General features: G+C 42.2%; 1 protein-coding gene across 1 annotated transcript in view; it reads right to left on the bottom strand.

Annotated features, from left to right (window-relative positions):
- Positions 1–355: 355 nt before the first annotated feature.
- Positions 356–15,208, bottom strand: part of CACNA1G (calcium voltage-gated channel subunit alpha1 G) — a 140,935-nt gene continuing 126,082 nt past the window's right edge. The window contains exons 35-39 of the mRNA XM_051634860.1: positions 14,696–14,836; positions 11,318–11,452; positions 8,061–8,250; positions 5,327–5,496; positions 356–1,604 (exon numbers count right to left, since the gene is read on the bottom strand). Of these exons, the coding sequence (XP_051490820.1) occupies positions 750–1,604; positions 5,327–5,496; positions 8,061–8,250; positions 11,318–11,452; positions 14,696–14,836 (1,491 nt within the window). The 3' untranslated portion in view covers positions 356–749. The remainder of the gene's footprint in view (positions 1,605–5,326; positions 5,497–8,060; positions 8,251–11,317; positions 11,453–14,695; positions 14,837–15,208) is intronic.

Here is a 15,208-nt window from a genome sequence, read left to right as displayed (position 1 = left end):
CTGTGTATGGATAAATGGCTCTGCATTCACCACCCTCAGCCACACATCAGCATGTTGGACCTTCCTGGGTTTGTGCACCTGCTTTCACCCTGGATGTCAATTTTATGCAAGATTGGAATATTATTTTGTAAAAAACCTGCCACTGCATTTCTATACTATGCAAACAATATTCTTTTTTTAAATTTTTTTTTCCCCAGAATATTATTGAAGTCGAGGGGGGAAATAAATTACATTAACTAATTCTTATTTACTGCTGACTGTGGGACACATTTCCTCTGTAATGCACTAATTGGCTACATTTTGTGCTTTGCAAAACAAAATGAAACCCAAACAAAACAGAACAAAAAAAAAAAGATAAGGGATTAAATATATATATTTTTTTAAGGTTAAAATATTCATAAAAACCAACTTTATCTCAGAAATATTCTGAGATACAAAAAATAGAAGAAAATTAAACGAGTCTTTAGTCACAAAATGTACTACATCCCGCAATACTAGATTCAATTAATTTAATAAAATATAATATACATATAGATTCTGCACATTGTATTGCTTTTACCTAAGCAGAACATATGCTTAAGTAAGCGTGATATAGGTTAACCACTCTTTTAACCAGCTGGTTCTTTAATCTTTCTTTGGAAATTTTGTTATCCAGTGCCATTTTAGAATACAGTTTTTTTAATTTATTTTTTTTTTTCCTATTACATGAAAGGAAGAAAACATTTGGCACCACCAAAACAAAAAGTAACTCAGGGGTCCATTTCCGTTTGATCAAAGGAAAAGCTAGGAAGTGTCAACAAGTCTTTCTTTGGGGTAGGAGATGTTGACATACTGTCTGGAAGCAACGAATCCCCTATATCCATCGAATCCTTGGACTCACAGGATGGAGCACGCCGTCTCAAGCAAATGTCTCCACTGGTAGGTGAGATGCTGTGAGGTCCTCTAGGCAGCAAACTCTGTCCATCTGGTGGTTCTATAGATATACAGGGAGGGCTCAGTTTTTTCTTCTGCCGTGTTCCTTGCAAGCCTTCCATTTCACTTACCACCTGACTTATGAAGCCAGAAGAACTAGATGTGGAATGGTGCTGAGGACTGTTTTCCATTGAACAAATTTCTATTGAATGTCTCCTTTGATCATCCAACCAAGAGGGTGGGTTTTTTAGAAGACCCTGGGTGTCTACACTGTGGTATTTCTTCAGGTCCTTCAGAGTCATGTTGCCAGTATTGCCTAGGTTCCTCTTAGGAGTGAGAGGCTGAACCTCTGAACAGGCACTCGAGGCTGTACAAGTTTCTGAAGTGAAAGGCTCCGAGGAGCTGTTTATTTCAGATACTTCTTGGTCCATTGAATCTCCAGGTGTCTCCTGATACGAGTCTGCACAAGCACACGATGCTGGTGCCTGCTTTGAAATATTGTACTGGTTGTGAGAATGCTGCTGTGTATGAACGCTCGCCCGGCTCCACGCGGCCAACTCCTGTGCTTCTGAGGGTGTCAGAGCCACTGATGAGTCCTCCATGGGCACAGCAGGGACATTTGGGTCAGAGAGTTCACTCACCTCGGTGTGGAGATTCTCCTTGCTATCCAAAGAGTCGTTCCTTATAGCCATCTGTATTGGAGCACAAGGGGACCAGGGAGGAGGGGAGTTGCCAGATGAGAGAGACAGACCAAACAAAGGTTAGTGCAAGCAAGGCACAACGTTTACAGGGCACTCAACTCTGCTGAGGTACCTCAGCACAGACCTACTGATTCCTATAACTCGACCTGCACCGTGGGTCCTAGCAAGTCCCATGGTTCAGTGATCTGTGAGTTCCTCACTGTGTAAGTGACAGCAGAATTTGGCCCTTTGCTCTTCATAACAGGTTGACCTTTACCTTTCTCCTCTAAGGATGGAGGGCTGCAAAAACAGAATGCTCCCACCCAAACTTAGACATACACCTGCTATGCAAAGGACGAGGCTCTACAGCAACCTCCTCTATAATTTTAGCAGCTCAGATGTGAGTGGAAGAGGGGAGATGTGCAGGTGAGCCTCTGTATTCCCTTCCCTAGCTCAGGTGATGCTGAGGGCATGGAGCAGGATCCCCAGAGCCAACAATGCCTGAGCAACCACGCTCTGCGTCAGCATCAGGGCAACAGCCTGTCCCTGGCTTTGGTCCCCAGGCTGGAGCCATGGCTCTGCACCATCTTACAGCAGGGGAGCTGGAAAGGCTAGAGTCCAAAGCTGGACTAATAATAATAAAGCTAATAATCTGTAATGATTTCAGCTTATTCTGATGCTTGAGTTCAGGCTTCCTGAGGCACATTTTGCCTTGGCTGTCTTGAGCCGTATGCAGCATCAGTGCCTGCTGGCAGAGAACCTATGGCATGTTTTGAAGGCTTTGTCTTTTTACTGCACCACATCCCTTGTCAAAAGGGTCTATAAATCAGCCACGTTAACTGGCCCTTGAAGGCAGAGCTGCAGTTTGAGAAGACTCTCAGATGATTGTAAAGATGAAAAACTTTGCAGAGAAATTTGGAGGGAATGCGTGCAGCTGGTCTCAGTCCTTTTGAGAAGCGTAAGGAAATGAAATTCCTCATACTAAAGGATGTTTTTGTGACAAATTGCCCCAAAATGATCTTACAATTTATATAAAAATTGTCCCGCAAGGATCGTTTGAGCCAAATGATCTCTGTTCAGGCAAAGCTCTCATCAGCTGCAGTGTGCACACGTGTGCATGCAGAAACACAAGAGTCTGTTGCTACATCTGCACATTGGGCTCCCTTTGTTGTCTCTGAGAGTTGAGAGGACATTTAGTATGGCAAAATTATTTTGTCCAATGCTGGTGAATCCTTGCTAGTTAAAATTTTACAGCAGAGTACCAACAACTGACTGCAGTCAAGAGTGGAGGTGATTCTGGTCTCCTCAGTGCCAGTGGCTTTAGGGAGTGTTTGGGAGAAGAAACCACGTTCATATCCAAAAAAGAAGCACAGACCACAAAAATGTAGAATACAGAAGCAAAAAGTAATTCTTGTCATTACTTTTGCTCATACACCAACCTGTGTTGCATGCAATGACACCATTAGTCACCACCAGCTCTTTCTTTCCCTATGATACAGGCATCTTTGGCAGTTGGTAGTAGTAACTGTACAAATGTTTTACTGGTTTGTTTCAAAATAAAATGACCCTCTGCCATCCCACTGGGGTGTACACCTGTAGTGGCCACAGCTTGGTGTGGGCTACAGCTTGGATACACAGTCCTGGAACCAGAAAATCAATATAGTTTTCAGTTCAGGTAGAATTCCCCTGGAGAAAAGCTTTTGTGCAATGCACTGCCAAGGAGTGTGTTCCTCAGCAGGGAATGTTCTCTCAAAGCATCTGATCCACTCGTCTTCATCTGCATGCACATCACTAATTGTCAGACCTTAACTGCAGGTTGTTGTGGGGACTGTGTCCACTCTCCAGCACTCTGGAGGGAAAGGGAAGTTAAACACACAGGTTTTAATGATGGAGGAAAGTGCACGGACCAGGTATGTGGGGGACAAGATTTATCTGTGCACAAATTTAGGATAGGAGAAGGGGAGAGAGGGAAAGGAAAGGAAAAAAAGAAAAGAAAGAAAAGAAAACAAATCAGAATCACATGCAATATATGTATCAATAAGGAAAAATGGGTCGTGCAAACCAAAACGCTTTGTTAGTTTGGGCTATTTTCATGTGCTAGTAACAAATTAGTGGTGGCAATAAAAGGAGCCAAGCAGAGAGTACTTGAGCAAGCAGAAAGGCAGGGGATGTTAAAGGAATTTTGCCTCTTCAAGGACTAAGTTTCACAGTGTCAGGCCATCTAGTCTGCAATTAACAGTAACAGCAATACTGCCCTGTTGCCAGGAACAACCTTACTGCTCCCAGTAGCCACAGGGGGAGCTCCTTGCTACTCAGGAGCATGGCCAAGGCAACACAACACTAACCTTTAGAGGGATCTGTCTGGCCCATGGACCATACCTGTCCCACAGCTTATTTCTTTCTGAAGTGTCACTCCAAGAGCATGCTCATGTCACTGCATGAGCAGAGAGAGAAGGGAGGGGAATAAATTAACTTCAACATATGAAAAGGCTTGGAAAAAGAGGCCTTCAAAGATCTGAATAGAATTAGGCTGAGGAGATGGCTAACATGGTAATTTATTCTAGATAGATCAGTTCAAAAGGATGGGTCTGCTATTCATTAGAAAGCAAGAGAGAGTGGTTATGAACTGGAATCATGACATCAATTAGTTTCCCCATTAGTGGTGATTGGGGTAGCTGGCCAGCCCTGTGCAAACGAATACATGCTAGGAATTTCTTATGTCAATTTAGTATTACAGACTAATGTAATTGTTAACCTTGGTACTTCACATTCATTTTCAGAACTTAATGAATCAACTGTCTAATTTGTCAATGTTGATTAAAAGATGAAAGAAATGGGAATATTTTCATGCAGGAAAGAAATTGCTTTTGAAAAAATAGAACTGATCTATTCTGTGTATATAAAATCAGGCATGAAACTACTGAAGAAAGCAGAGTTTGGGAATCAGACATGTCTCTGGTCCTGGTCCAGCTGCCCAGCGAAAAATGCTTAAAAATGTAAGAGTGAAGCACAAGTTTAAGTATTTTACTAAAAAAGCTTAATTTAAACTTATGCTTCCAATCAACCAGACTGGAATACTTGATTAGATCTCTTAGATCTTTGGTAGAATCAGGATTTAAATAAATTCCAGGAAAATAAAAAGGAAAAAAAAAGATAAAACCAGTTCCGAAATATAAATGTTCTGTTTTTCATGAACTCAAACTTCTCAAAAGCATGTAGAGGATTCAAAAGGATCTTAATTTTCAGTTCTCACTGTAGAAGCAGTATGCTTTCCACAATGGTTTTGCATGTAAGGTATCCAGCTTTTTTTAAACAGTTTTTCCCTTTTGAGAAACCAGAGGAGCCGGAGGAAAGGTGGCCTGGGATGGAGTCTGTGTCACTATGTCCTTTCAAGCACTGAGAAAATCACAGCAGTTAAAATTAGTTCCTTAACCCCAATGAGTCCTCGGGGAGCATTTGGCTGCATTTATGAAGAGGACTGAAAAAAAATAAAGTGCTAACAACATGGAGAACATTTAGGCATGTTGCCAAAGGAGATGATACTCATCACGCACATTCTTTGGAGACTCCTGGATGGCTTTCAGATCAAAAATCCATCAACCTTTTTGTTATTTCTGTAGGAGAAATACAGTTCTCCGGAGATTTCACTGTGAATCCCTCCTTGCATTTAAAGTAGAGTTAACCTGCAAACAGGACAATATACAACCCAGCAGGTTCATGATCAGTCTGCTTACCTGCCTGCGGAGCAGCCTGTCAGCAGAAGGAGAGTGCACCTGCTGGGAAACCCGGGGTTTGCTCTCCCTCACCAAACGGTCATGAGCTCTTATGTGGTGAAAATGGTCTTTTGGAATTTGCAGCAGAGAGCTGGTGTCTGCTGGCTGTGACTGCACCGAGGCCTTTGAACCTTGCGAGAGGGAGAAAAGACAGAAATGTGATGATATTAATCTGGGGATTGTGTCCCTGTCTCAATGACCTTTCAGAGAAAACTGCTCCGTTGCACTTTGGACCAGACAGGCATGGCAAAACCACTGAATTCAGCAACTGGCTCTCCATGATTGGGAAAAAAACTCCCATCTACTAATAAATTATTCCAAAATTGTCTATGATTTCATTTTTCTTGGCATTTTCCCCTGATACAACTGGGACAAGCTCCTGTTAAGAACAAAAGATGATGAACTACAAGTTCATCTGGACTGGCAGTTTCTACGTCCCTGCTTTAGGGCCAATAACTTTGCAGGCAACCACACATCTCAGCACTGCAAGGAGCTGACTTTGAAGGGCTGTAGGGAAGGATGTCTCCATACCTGAGCGCATGCAGAGACCAACTGCTGGGACCTCAAACCCTGCACGCTTGCTGGAAATGAAGCAAACAGGAATGGCTCCTGGCAGTTTTCAAGCCTAGTTTTACAAAACATCCCAGGAGGAGGAAATAGATACTCCCCAGCCTTTTTCTGACCCTTCGTGGTTACTGGCTACTTCTTCTAAAAGGTTTGAAATTCTGCATGATTCCCTTCCCCCTCCCCCAACAGCCTCAACATTTTTCAAAACAATTCATTTAACCTGGACCGCATCCCAGAGAATCTCATTTGTCCTGGAATCTTTCCCAGAACAACAGCCCCATTACGAAGGAGTATTCAAACAAATACCTCCTGCAAGTGCCAGTGTTTCTGACAACAAAACCTTTCTCAGCTTGAAATATTATGGCTTAGTTGTGGTGATTTATTAGAGGCGCCTGGCACCTTTTGCTATCTTCACAGCACTTTAGATATTACAAACTGCAAACAGGTAGGGGTGAGTTCCCCCACCCTGAAAAGCTGTGACATTGTAGGGGGACCAGGACAATGATGCATACACCAAGACTTGGGCACCTTACCCACCTCTGAGCACTTTGGCCCACTTAAGATGACTGGAATTTCACCAGCAGGAGAGAAACACAAAAGGTTTAATTGCTTATTGTGGTTATGAGTAAGACATCAGCTTCACCTTTCCAAAATACTTCTCCTACATCTCAGTGGAACAGTTTTCCTGTGGATTTACAAGGGTGCAATGCCTGCCTTGCCCAAGCCAGGGCTGTCAGATGGACCTTTTCAGTTCTTCAAGCTGGGAACTGGGAATTGGAATCTTGAAGAAAGAAAGAACTCAGCAATTACCCACTTTTTGTTCAAGCTGACGTAGTTTTTGTTCAAGACAGGACAAATGCACCTGAATGAAGGGTCAAAAATGAAGTGCTGGAAACTCCCTTTATAGCAAACAGGATATTATTTTATGATCAGGGATTATAACTCCAAGTAATTTCTTGGGTATTACAGAGAGCCATAAATTCTGGCTTCACTGAAGGTAATAGGAGTTTTGATATTGACTTCAGTGGGATTTGACCAGGATTTTAGTTGCACCTCTGCATTATGTTCAAAGAGATTCTTCAAAGGCAGCTGCTGACCTTGAAAATTTCACATTATGGCAGTGATTTGTCCCAACTCCAAATTCATTTTCCGTTGTGTCCACAATTTTTTTCCTGCTGTTCAACAGTCGCTATTCATCCAAATTCTTGTTATTATGCAAATTTCAACATCTTATTTCTAATCTGTTCAAATCTCCTCCCATTCTGAACAGTGCTGAAACACTGTTCTGCTTAGAGGCTCTCAAATGACAATGCTTGTAAAAACTTCCCTGTCTTATCTGTGACAAATGTATAAAATGATGGCATGTACAGAAGAAGCAAAGACAGCTACATTCACTTAGCAGCAGAAGGCAACCCCTAGCAGACCAAGCAAATGAAAGCATATTAATAAGGAACCAGGAGGTAGCAGTAAGTACAGAAGCTGGGGTGGAGGTAGAGAGAGCCCTTGGTATCTGCAATATGCTGTATCTAAGAATATCTCTGGATTTAGCTCGAAGGCGTAGATCCCAACCACGCACACTGGGAAGGACAATTCTACACTCTCTCATTTTTCCATTCATTTCATGCTGAGATCTCTCTCAATTCAGCACATTTATGTTCATTTTACAGGCATTTAGAGACACCGTTTTCTTTTCTTTCACAGATGTTCCCATATAGAGCTTCCAAAACCTGCTAGAATAGGTACTGCTGCAAAAAAACCCAAACAAATCAGGCACCAGGAAGTATTTTTTCTGCTGGGGTTTTTGCTCTGGGCCACAGCTAGCTCAGGTGAGAAAGAAGGAGCCCAGGCTGTACGGACTGTAACCCTTGAGGAACAAGGCAGAGGCACAACCAGAGTTGAGCCAGGCCAACTGCTCACTGTCACACTGCCAAAAAAGCACAGAGGAAAGTAGTTATCTTTAACAGCTTGGGCTTTGTGAGTTGTGGAGGGTCTTTGCAAAGCCATTCCACAGGTCTGGGCATAAACACCTCACTAGAAACCTGTGGCAATTTGCTGCTTCCTACTGATGAGCTTGGAAAATCCCAGCTCTTGGATAATTCTGCTTGTGTTCCAGCTGACAGATGTGTACCTGACTGGGACTTGTGATGTGCTGGATTCCTCTCACCCAGGGCAGCAGGGCAGGGGCTGGAGTACGGCGGCTGGAACATGTAGCTGTCGTTGGGCAAGGAGTGGGTGCGTCCCACCGAAGGCTTTCTCACACTCAGCAGGTCCTTGCTGGGAGACAGGGTCAGAGCGTCGTCTCTGGTGCGGAGATCAGCCTAGAGGGAAAAAAACAGTGAGGAAGGAAGAGATCATGGGATGGGAAGAGGAGAAGTGCCCAGAAACGCTAGCAACAGCCACTGCAATCAGTATGGCACGATGGGCATGCACATCGTCAGTACGTACAAGTTGCACGAATGGATCTACCAGGAAGCTAAACCCCTCACTTTGTATTGTCAATAAATTGTCACACAGAATGAACCACAGAAACAGAGGAAGCGACACTGTAGTAATAAACCATGACTATTTCAGGATGTGCAAAGAAGGCATCATGCCTCAAGGCCAGCAAAGGTCACATGCTTTGCATAACTTAGATACTCTGCAATAACAGTAAAGCTTTCTCAATGTGCCCTCATCAGCAAGTTGACTTTAGCAAAGGTGAGTAGTTTCCTCTAACAATAAAATCAAAAAACCCAAATAATAATAATAAAAAGCAACTAATTTACAGAAAATATTCCCTATTTTGGCTCCCAGCACAATTTTATTGGTTTTTCTTCTCACATAATGAATAACTAAACCCATTTTATTGCAAAGGGTATCTAAACCTACTGCTCCAGGGTTAAAGCTATTCTCTAATTAGAAGGGATCTAATTTGAATGAGGGTTATTGTATATATGTTGACTGTGGAGTTTTTGCAGCCAAAGAGTTTCTTGGAATGGGCAGCACCGGAGGCAATATTGAATGAGCTGGATTCAGGTCTGATTTCGTAAGGAAATATCTCCGACCCAGAAATGTTCTTGGGTGCTATTGCATTGGACAGTACTAGCAAAAAATGGAAGCAAAGTGATCTTCCCTGCATATTTCTAAAGAAATAACTATTTCATCTTTAAAAGGTCTCCACTGAAAAACACAGAAAGAAGATGTGACACTGTAGTCTGATACTGTTTGTTCCTGATCATTTTTGGAAAACTTTAAGTCTTACTTTCTGACAAATCTTCCCTTCACTCAGTGCCTTACAGGTTTTCTGAAATCAACAGCGAGGGTTTTTTCCCCAATTTTATCCTTCAGTCATAAACCCAAAATTTCCCTATGGCGTTTTGCCTGCACAAGAAACACAGTGAGGTTAAAAGGAATTTACAAAAAGAAAAAAAAGGAGGAAAAAAGAAGGGGAAAAAAAAAAAAAAAGAAAAAGGAAGACCACTGTTGTAAATTTAATAAAGGAAACAGATCTGCACTGTCATGCAGCATTAGTTTCAGTCCTCAGGAACCTGCCAATTTGGATGCAGCCTGGATACAGCCTAGATATCAGAGACTGCAGTCTCCTGTTAGAGCTCAGGGAAGGAGAGAGAAACCTGTGCTTTGGGTTCTGGGAACCTCTCCGTTCCCCTCCTCCCTGCCTTCTCCTTTCAAGCAGTATGTTTATGCTATTTAGCTTTCATATTATTTAGCTTAAAGCAAAAAAGATGGTCTGAAACTTGAGATTTCAAATTCAAAACCATTTGGATCTGAACACGAGAATTTGGGTTTGAGATCCTGTCCAAACCCAAACTTTAATGAACCTTTCGGTTCATTGACAGGATCCAACACCACAGCAGGCTCGTTTCCACTTTCTGATCATCTCTCAGGGGAAATTTCATGAGTGAACTTCATGAAAACCATTTTTAAATGGCTGCAAAATGATCTTCTGAGTCCAGTTCACAAACAGCAATGGGAGCACATGACTTTTTGGTTCACTGGTAGGTTTGAAAAAACATGTTGTTTTCGCTTGACTGAAAATCAAATGTGAATTTTCCATGAACCAAATAAAAATAAAAATAAAAATAATAATACAAAAATTAAAAATCCCAACCCAAATCTATTTTGAATCAAACAAAACATCCTGAGATATTTTTCAACTAAAGCTGAGTCCAAATGAAACACAAAAATACTGCATTTAGGAAACAATTCCATGAAAGCTTGCAGTTTTTCAGGAGTTCGGAAACTGTTTTGACCAAAACACTTTGTTTGTATTGACACAAATTCACAAAATGTGTCATTCAACCTGGTTTTGCTCTCTTTTTTTTTTTTCCTTGAGACTTTGCTATGCTGTCAAACAGGTTTGTCTAATCTGATTCCAAACTAGACAGGCTCCCTCCTCAGTCCAGCTCTCCAGACTAACTAATTTTGAAACAAAACATCCCATACAAAATGTTAAACGTAGCTTACAAGATCTTTTGCACGGGATGCCATGAAGCATGATGGGAAATATTGTCACGGTTTAAGAGATGTTTCCCAAATAAGTGCTAATTAGGATGACAATCGACTAGAATGGCAGAGAATTTATCAACAACACAAACATCCAAAGGCAGGTACATGAACGACAACAAAGAAAACAGGAATGATCCAAAAATGTTGGAAGAGGAGTTATGTCTGTTGTACAGCAGAAAAAAAGCACTTAACTGCTACACAGCTAAAAATGTCTAATGTTTCAAAGAGGAGATGGTTAAGGCAGGGTTCAAAATACTGGTTACTTCATTCAAAAAGACAGAAAATAGTCCAAACTTTATTTAACATTTTTTTTCAGCAAGACGACTGCTGGTAAGAATTCACAAAACAAGCAGCATCTCGGAGAGATCCCCATCTGATATTTGTAAAATAAACAGTCTGGCACCAATCATGCAAAAAGCCTTTTGGTGCCTGTGTTCATAAAGACAAAAATCCATTACAATCCAAGGGGCTGTAAATGACCCCTCCACAAAGGACACATGAGTCATTAGCTCATGGGTGTCTCTTCAACACAGCATCCTTGATTTGTTTCAGATGGGGAGGAAATTTCAACCTTGATGCTTTCCAAAGCATTTTCTTTTTGACTTTTTATTTAACTTGTAGAAAACACATTGTTTTTACATAAATGCCAAAGGAAAAATAGAAATAAATACTTGTTCCTTGCAAGGAGCCAAGTTTGTGGACAAGAGTAATAACAACCCAGGACCTAATGGCATTAAGGACAACGTCCTGTTGAGGGGAAAGGTTGGTGCTATTTGGAAATGGGCTTGAACTGGAAATGCCATTAGGCAGGTGGAGAGAGGTGGAAGCAGTATTTTGAACCCTGTAAACATCAGACTATACAGCGACCAGTGTATGTACATTGCTTTCCAGAGCATTAAGTAAGTATGTGCTAATGTCATCAGGAAAAGAGTCATCCGTCAGAGCTAAGGACCAGGACTTTTCAGAGAGAATATCTGACGTCAGAGACAGAGCCTCCATCTCAGCTAGAGGGATCTAAAGGGAGAGATGATTAAGCATAAGAAAACAGGACACAAATCTTTAGGAAAAGAAAAAAATAATAATAAATTAAAATATCATAATCTAAATACTTCTAGACACTAAAGCAACATCCTGGCAGTGGGAGATGCTACGTCATACACATTGTTACCAGGGACAGAACATTAAAGAAACAAAATATAAGAAATAATAATTTAAACAAACAAAAAAAAGAGCAGGACATTCATACTTAAATGCTTATCAGTGAGCTGGAAGAGAGTTTTAAAACATACACTAATGCTAGCATTGTATTTTTTTGTTCTCCTGTCTAGATGAATAAGCAAAAGCAACATTACTTTCACACTAAAGTTATTTATCCTCTTGACTATCATCAAATACAAGAAGCCTCAAAATCATCCCACTTCCCTGAAGTTGTTCCTGCCCAATAACCACACCATTTTCTTGGCCTCTGAGCTAACCTAGTTGACCGCCTAAACATTCCCCAACACCAAAATAAGGGGAGATATGGAGTGTGCCTTTCCTTGGGCTCCAAGGAGGATACAGGGACCTCTCCCTCCCAGAGAGGCAGGTGGGACATTAGTTAACTCCCTAGTGGCTAAATGGGGCCAAGGAGAAACTGAAGCCTTTATTCAAAGTCTGGAAAGGTCAGCAGGTGCCTTGCTGGTGACTTCAGTGGGTTTGGGGCTGCTAAAGACTCTCCAGTGCTTGGGTAAGCATCAATAACTGTCCTACTAAAAGAACTGTCTGTTTCCAGCCCATTAATGCCCCCCAGCCCTGGCACCCAACAGCCTCCTCTGGCACAGAGCAAACCCGAGCTGGGAATGGGTGCTGCACCAACCCTGTGCCCATGAGTGTGGCACAAACGATCCCTGCTGAAGGCATGAAACTCATTAAGAAAAATCTTTACCAAAATATCGATGAAGAATTCTCCCTAGACACAAAGCTCTTTTGATAAGAGCCATGAAACAGGGTTTGGAGGAAAAGAGGACTGCAACATCACCCCTACAGCAGCATCCCTGCTGCCACGTACCACAAGGAGGGATATTTGCCCTGAAGAGCAGGCTCAGTCCTCCCTGAGTTCCTCCCCAGGTGGGTGTCAGAGGCTGCTGCCCCCGGGACTGGGGACAGCATCTTATCAGATAGCCTACAGACCTGGCACAAACTGGCAGGAGCCTCCTGCTCTGGACAAGTCCCAGGCACCTCCTTTTCATTTCTCACTGTGCATTTCCCTCCCCCCATCCTCTATGCTTGAAAAGTCTTTCAACAGCAATATATCTTCAAGATAAACCACAGAGGCCCAGATCTGTTGCATTTAAGTTGTCAAAGGGCTGGATTTTCTCACTCTTAGAAACGGCATCAGTGGGGTGACATAAACCCAGCGATGAGTGACGCTTGAGAGGCTCAAAAATTCAGCAGAGATAAGTAACAGGGTCGGGCTCCTCTCATCTAACCTTGGGTTTGGTATCTCCTCTGACACAATCACCCGCTGGCAATGGATGAGAGAGACACTTTGGAGGAGCTCCTGATTTCGTATGAGGCTCCCCAAAAAAAGCATCACCACAAAGGCTGGCAGCACAAGGATGGTGATCCCTAAGGGGGATCCTCCACCCAGAGCCCAGGCATGAGGGGAAGGCTGTGCTGGAGCCTGGTGGACACCAGCAGCTCCTGCCTGACGGAGCTGTTCCACGGGAGCTGCTATTAATCAGGTTGCTTTCAGCAAGTCCCAGTGCTGCAAGAAAATCCTGACTTGCCTGAGAACATGACAAATGGTGTGAACAGAAAAGCCAAAATGTAAACAAAACATCACCCCCTCTTCAGCCTCCCCTCTCTCAAAATTGAGTTTGAAGCTGTCAAAACATTTTGTTGGAAACATTCAATTGATTCATATGGGTTTTAATTACAGGAGGGGACAAAATAAAACAGCTTAAATTATAAAAGAAAAAGCCATTGCAAACTGGAATGCTATATTTTTTCATTACAAAAATGTCAAAACAAAACCTTTTTCCCTGTTTTTTTTTTTTTTCCTTCTTTCTTGTCTGTTTTTTTGTTTGTTTTGTTTCTTTTTGCTGCAGCAGCAATTTCTGGTGAAAAATGTAGTGACAAAAAATTTCCAACCAGCTCTTGCTGAGTTTCATACTGACCCTCTGCCTTCCCTGCCAAAGCCACTGTCTTTATTCCTCTGGCAGTTCTTAGAGGCAACCACTTCCTATAGCTTAACAGACCTCAATCTGGAAAGCGATAGGCAGCAATCAGAGGGAGACATGTTATCCTGCTATATAAAGATCTGCAGTAGGATTTCATTTCACCTAAGCTTGTTCCTTTCCTCTAATGAACCACCGAGTTGGATAATTTAGAGTGTCAGTGAGCTCATAAATAAGCACACTGATTTAACAAGAAAACTTTTGCTATTTTTAGCCAGAAAGGAAAAAGACAAAGCAAATAGATTGAGAAATATGGAATTTGCTCAATTCCAACTGCAGGAAAAAATAGGTATGCTTGAATTATTATTATAGTCACTGCTGTAATTTAAGGAAAATATTTGCTCTAAAGAATAACATGCTTGAGAAAGTAGACATTTTATTCTAAGAAGGAAATGAACTTATTTTAAATAAGTATTACAGCCCTCATCTGAGGAGGCACTGGAGCACGCAATTACTTAAGTACATCATTAAGGGCTGCCTCACCTTCCATGTTCAGTTTATATCAGAGATGAGGATCTAGTTTACAATGAGCCACTTGCAAGAAGCTTCTTTAGAAAAATCATTCAAAACTGGATTTTCATGCAGTGTAAGTAGGCACAAAATGTGGAGATTATTTTATGATCCCCACCAGCTCAGGCTCTGCTCTGGGGAAACCTCAAGCCATGCTCCAGGCTCTGCAGACGTGTCCTGGCATCACTGTGGGGGACCTGGTTAGGAGCAAGAAGCCAAAATACAAGAGCCCCACTGAAGGATGGAGATGGGATTTTGTACATTTTTCCCTACACCACCTGTGAACAGTAAATCGCAATGAAAAACTCCTCACTGTGTTGAAGAGGGAAACTCAGAGCCTGTACTTTTTCCTCTTGCACTGATATACAACATCATAAACTAAGATATTACCTCAACTCCAACACAGAAACAGCCAAAATGTCTTAGGCTTCAAAATCCTACACGACATAGTAAAGAACTTCAACTCTATTAAAGGTCTCAGTCAAATTGAGTTTGGATGGAGACTTTGCAGGAAATTAGGAATATTAACCTGGTTCTCAGAGTTGTAATATTCGGGAGCTGGGAGGGCATAATGATGGCACACAGAGCCTGACAGGTTGTCCATCAGCTTCAGCTCTCCTTCCAGAGATTCCTGGATCAGCAGTGATATGGTATCAAACAAGTGCCTTTCCTAGGAGGGGTGGTGTGTAGCATGCAGAAAGACAGAGCAAGCCAAAAAGAGAGAGAAAAAAAGTGAGAGACAGAGACAGAGAGAAAAAAGGACAGTGTATAAAACCCAACCAACAAAAGGGGAAAAAACCAACCCAAAACAGGATAGAAGGAGGGGGGAAAAGATGGAAACGTTCAGGAAGAACAGCAGTAACAGAAACAAGGGGACAGGAGAGGTGAGGCAGGAGAGGAGAGAGAACAGTGCAGTAATATCACGGTGAGCAGTGACAGCTTTCTCAGACATTACTACAGATGGGGCTGACACCAGCTGCCCCACTCAGGGCCCTTCTGGGGGACAACTCTCCCTCTCAGCAACCACGACCAGTTGCTCCTG

This window comes from Apus apus, chromosome 17 (genome assembly GCF_020740795.1).
Source record: "Apus apus isolate bApuApu2 chromosome 17, bApuApu2.pri.cur, whole genome shotgun sequence".
NCBI lineage: Eukaryota > Metazoa > Chordata > Aves > Apodiformes > Apodidae > Apus > Apus apus.
Note: the sequence above shows the minus strand (reverse complement) of the source record. Positions and strands in the feature narration are given on the sequence as shown.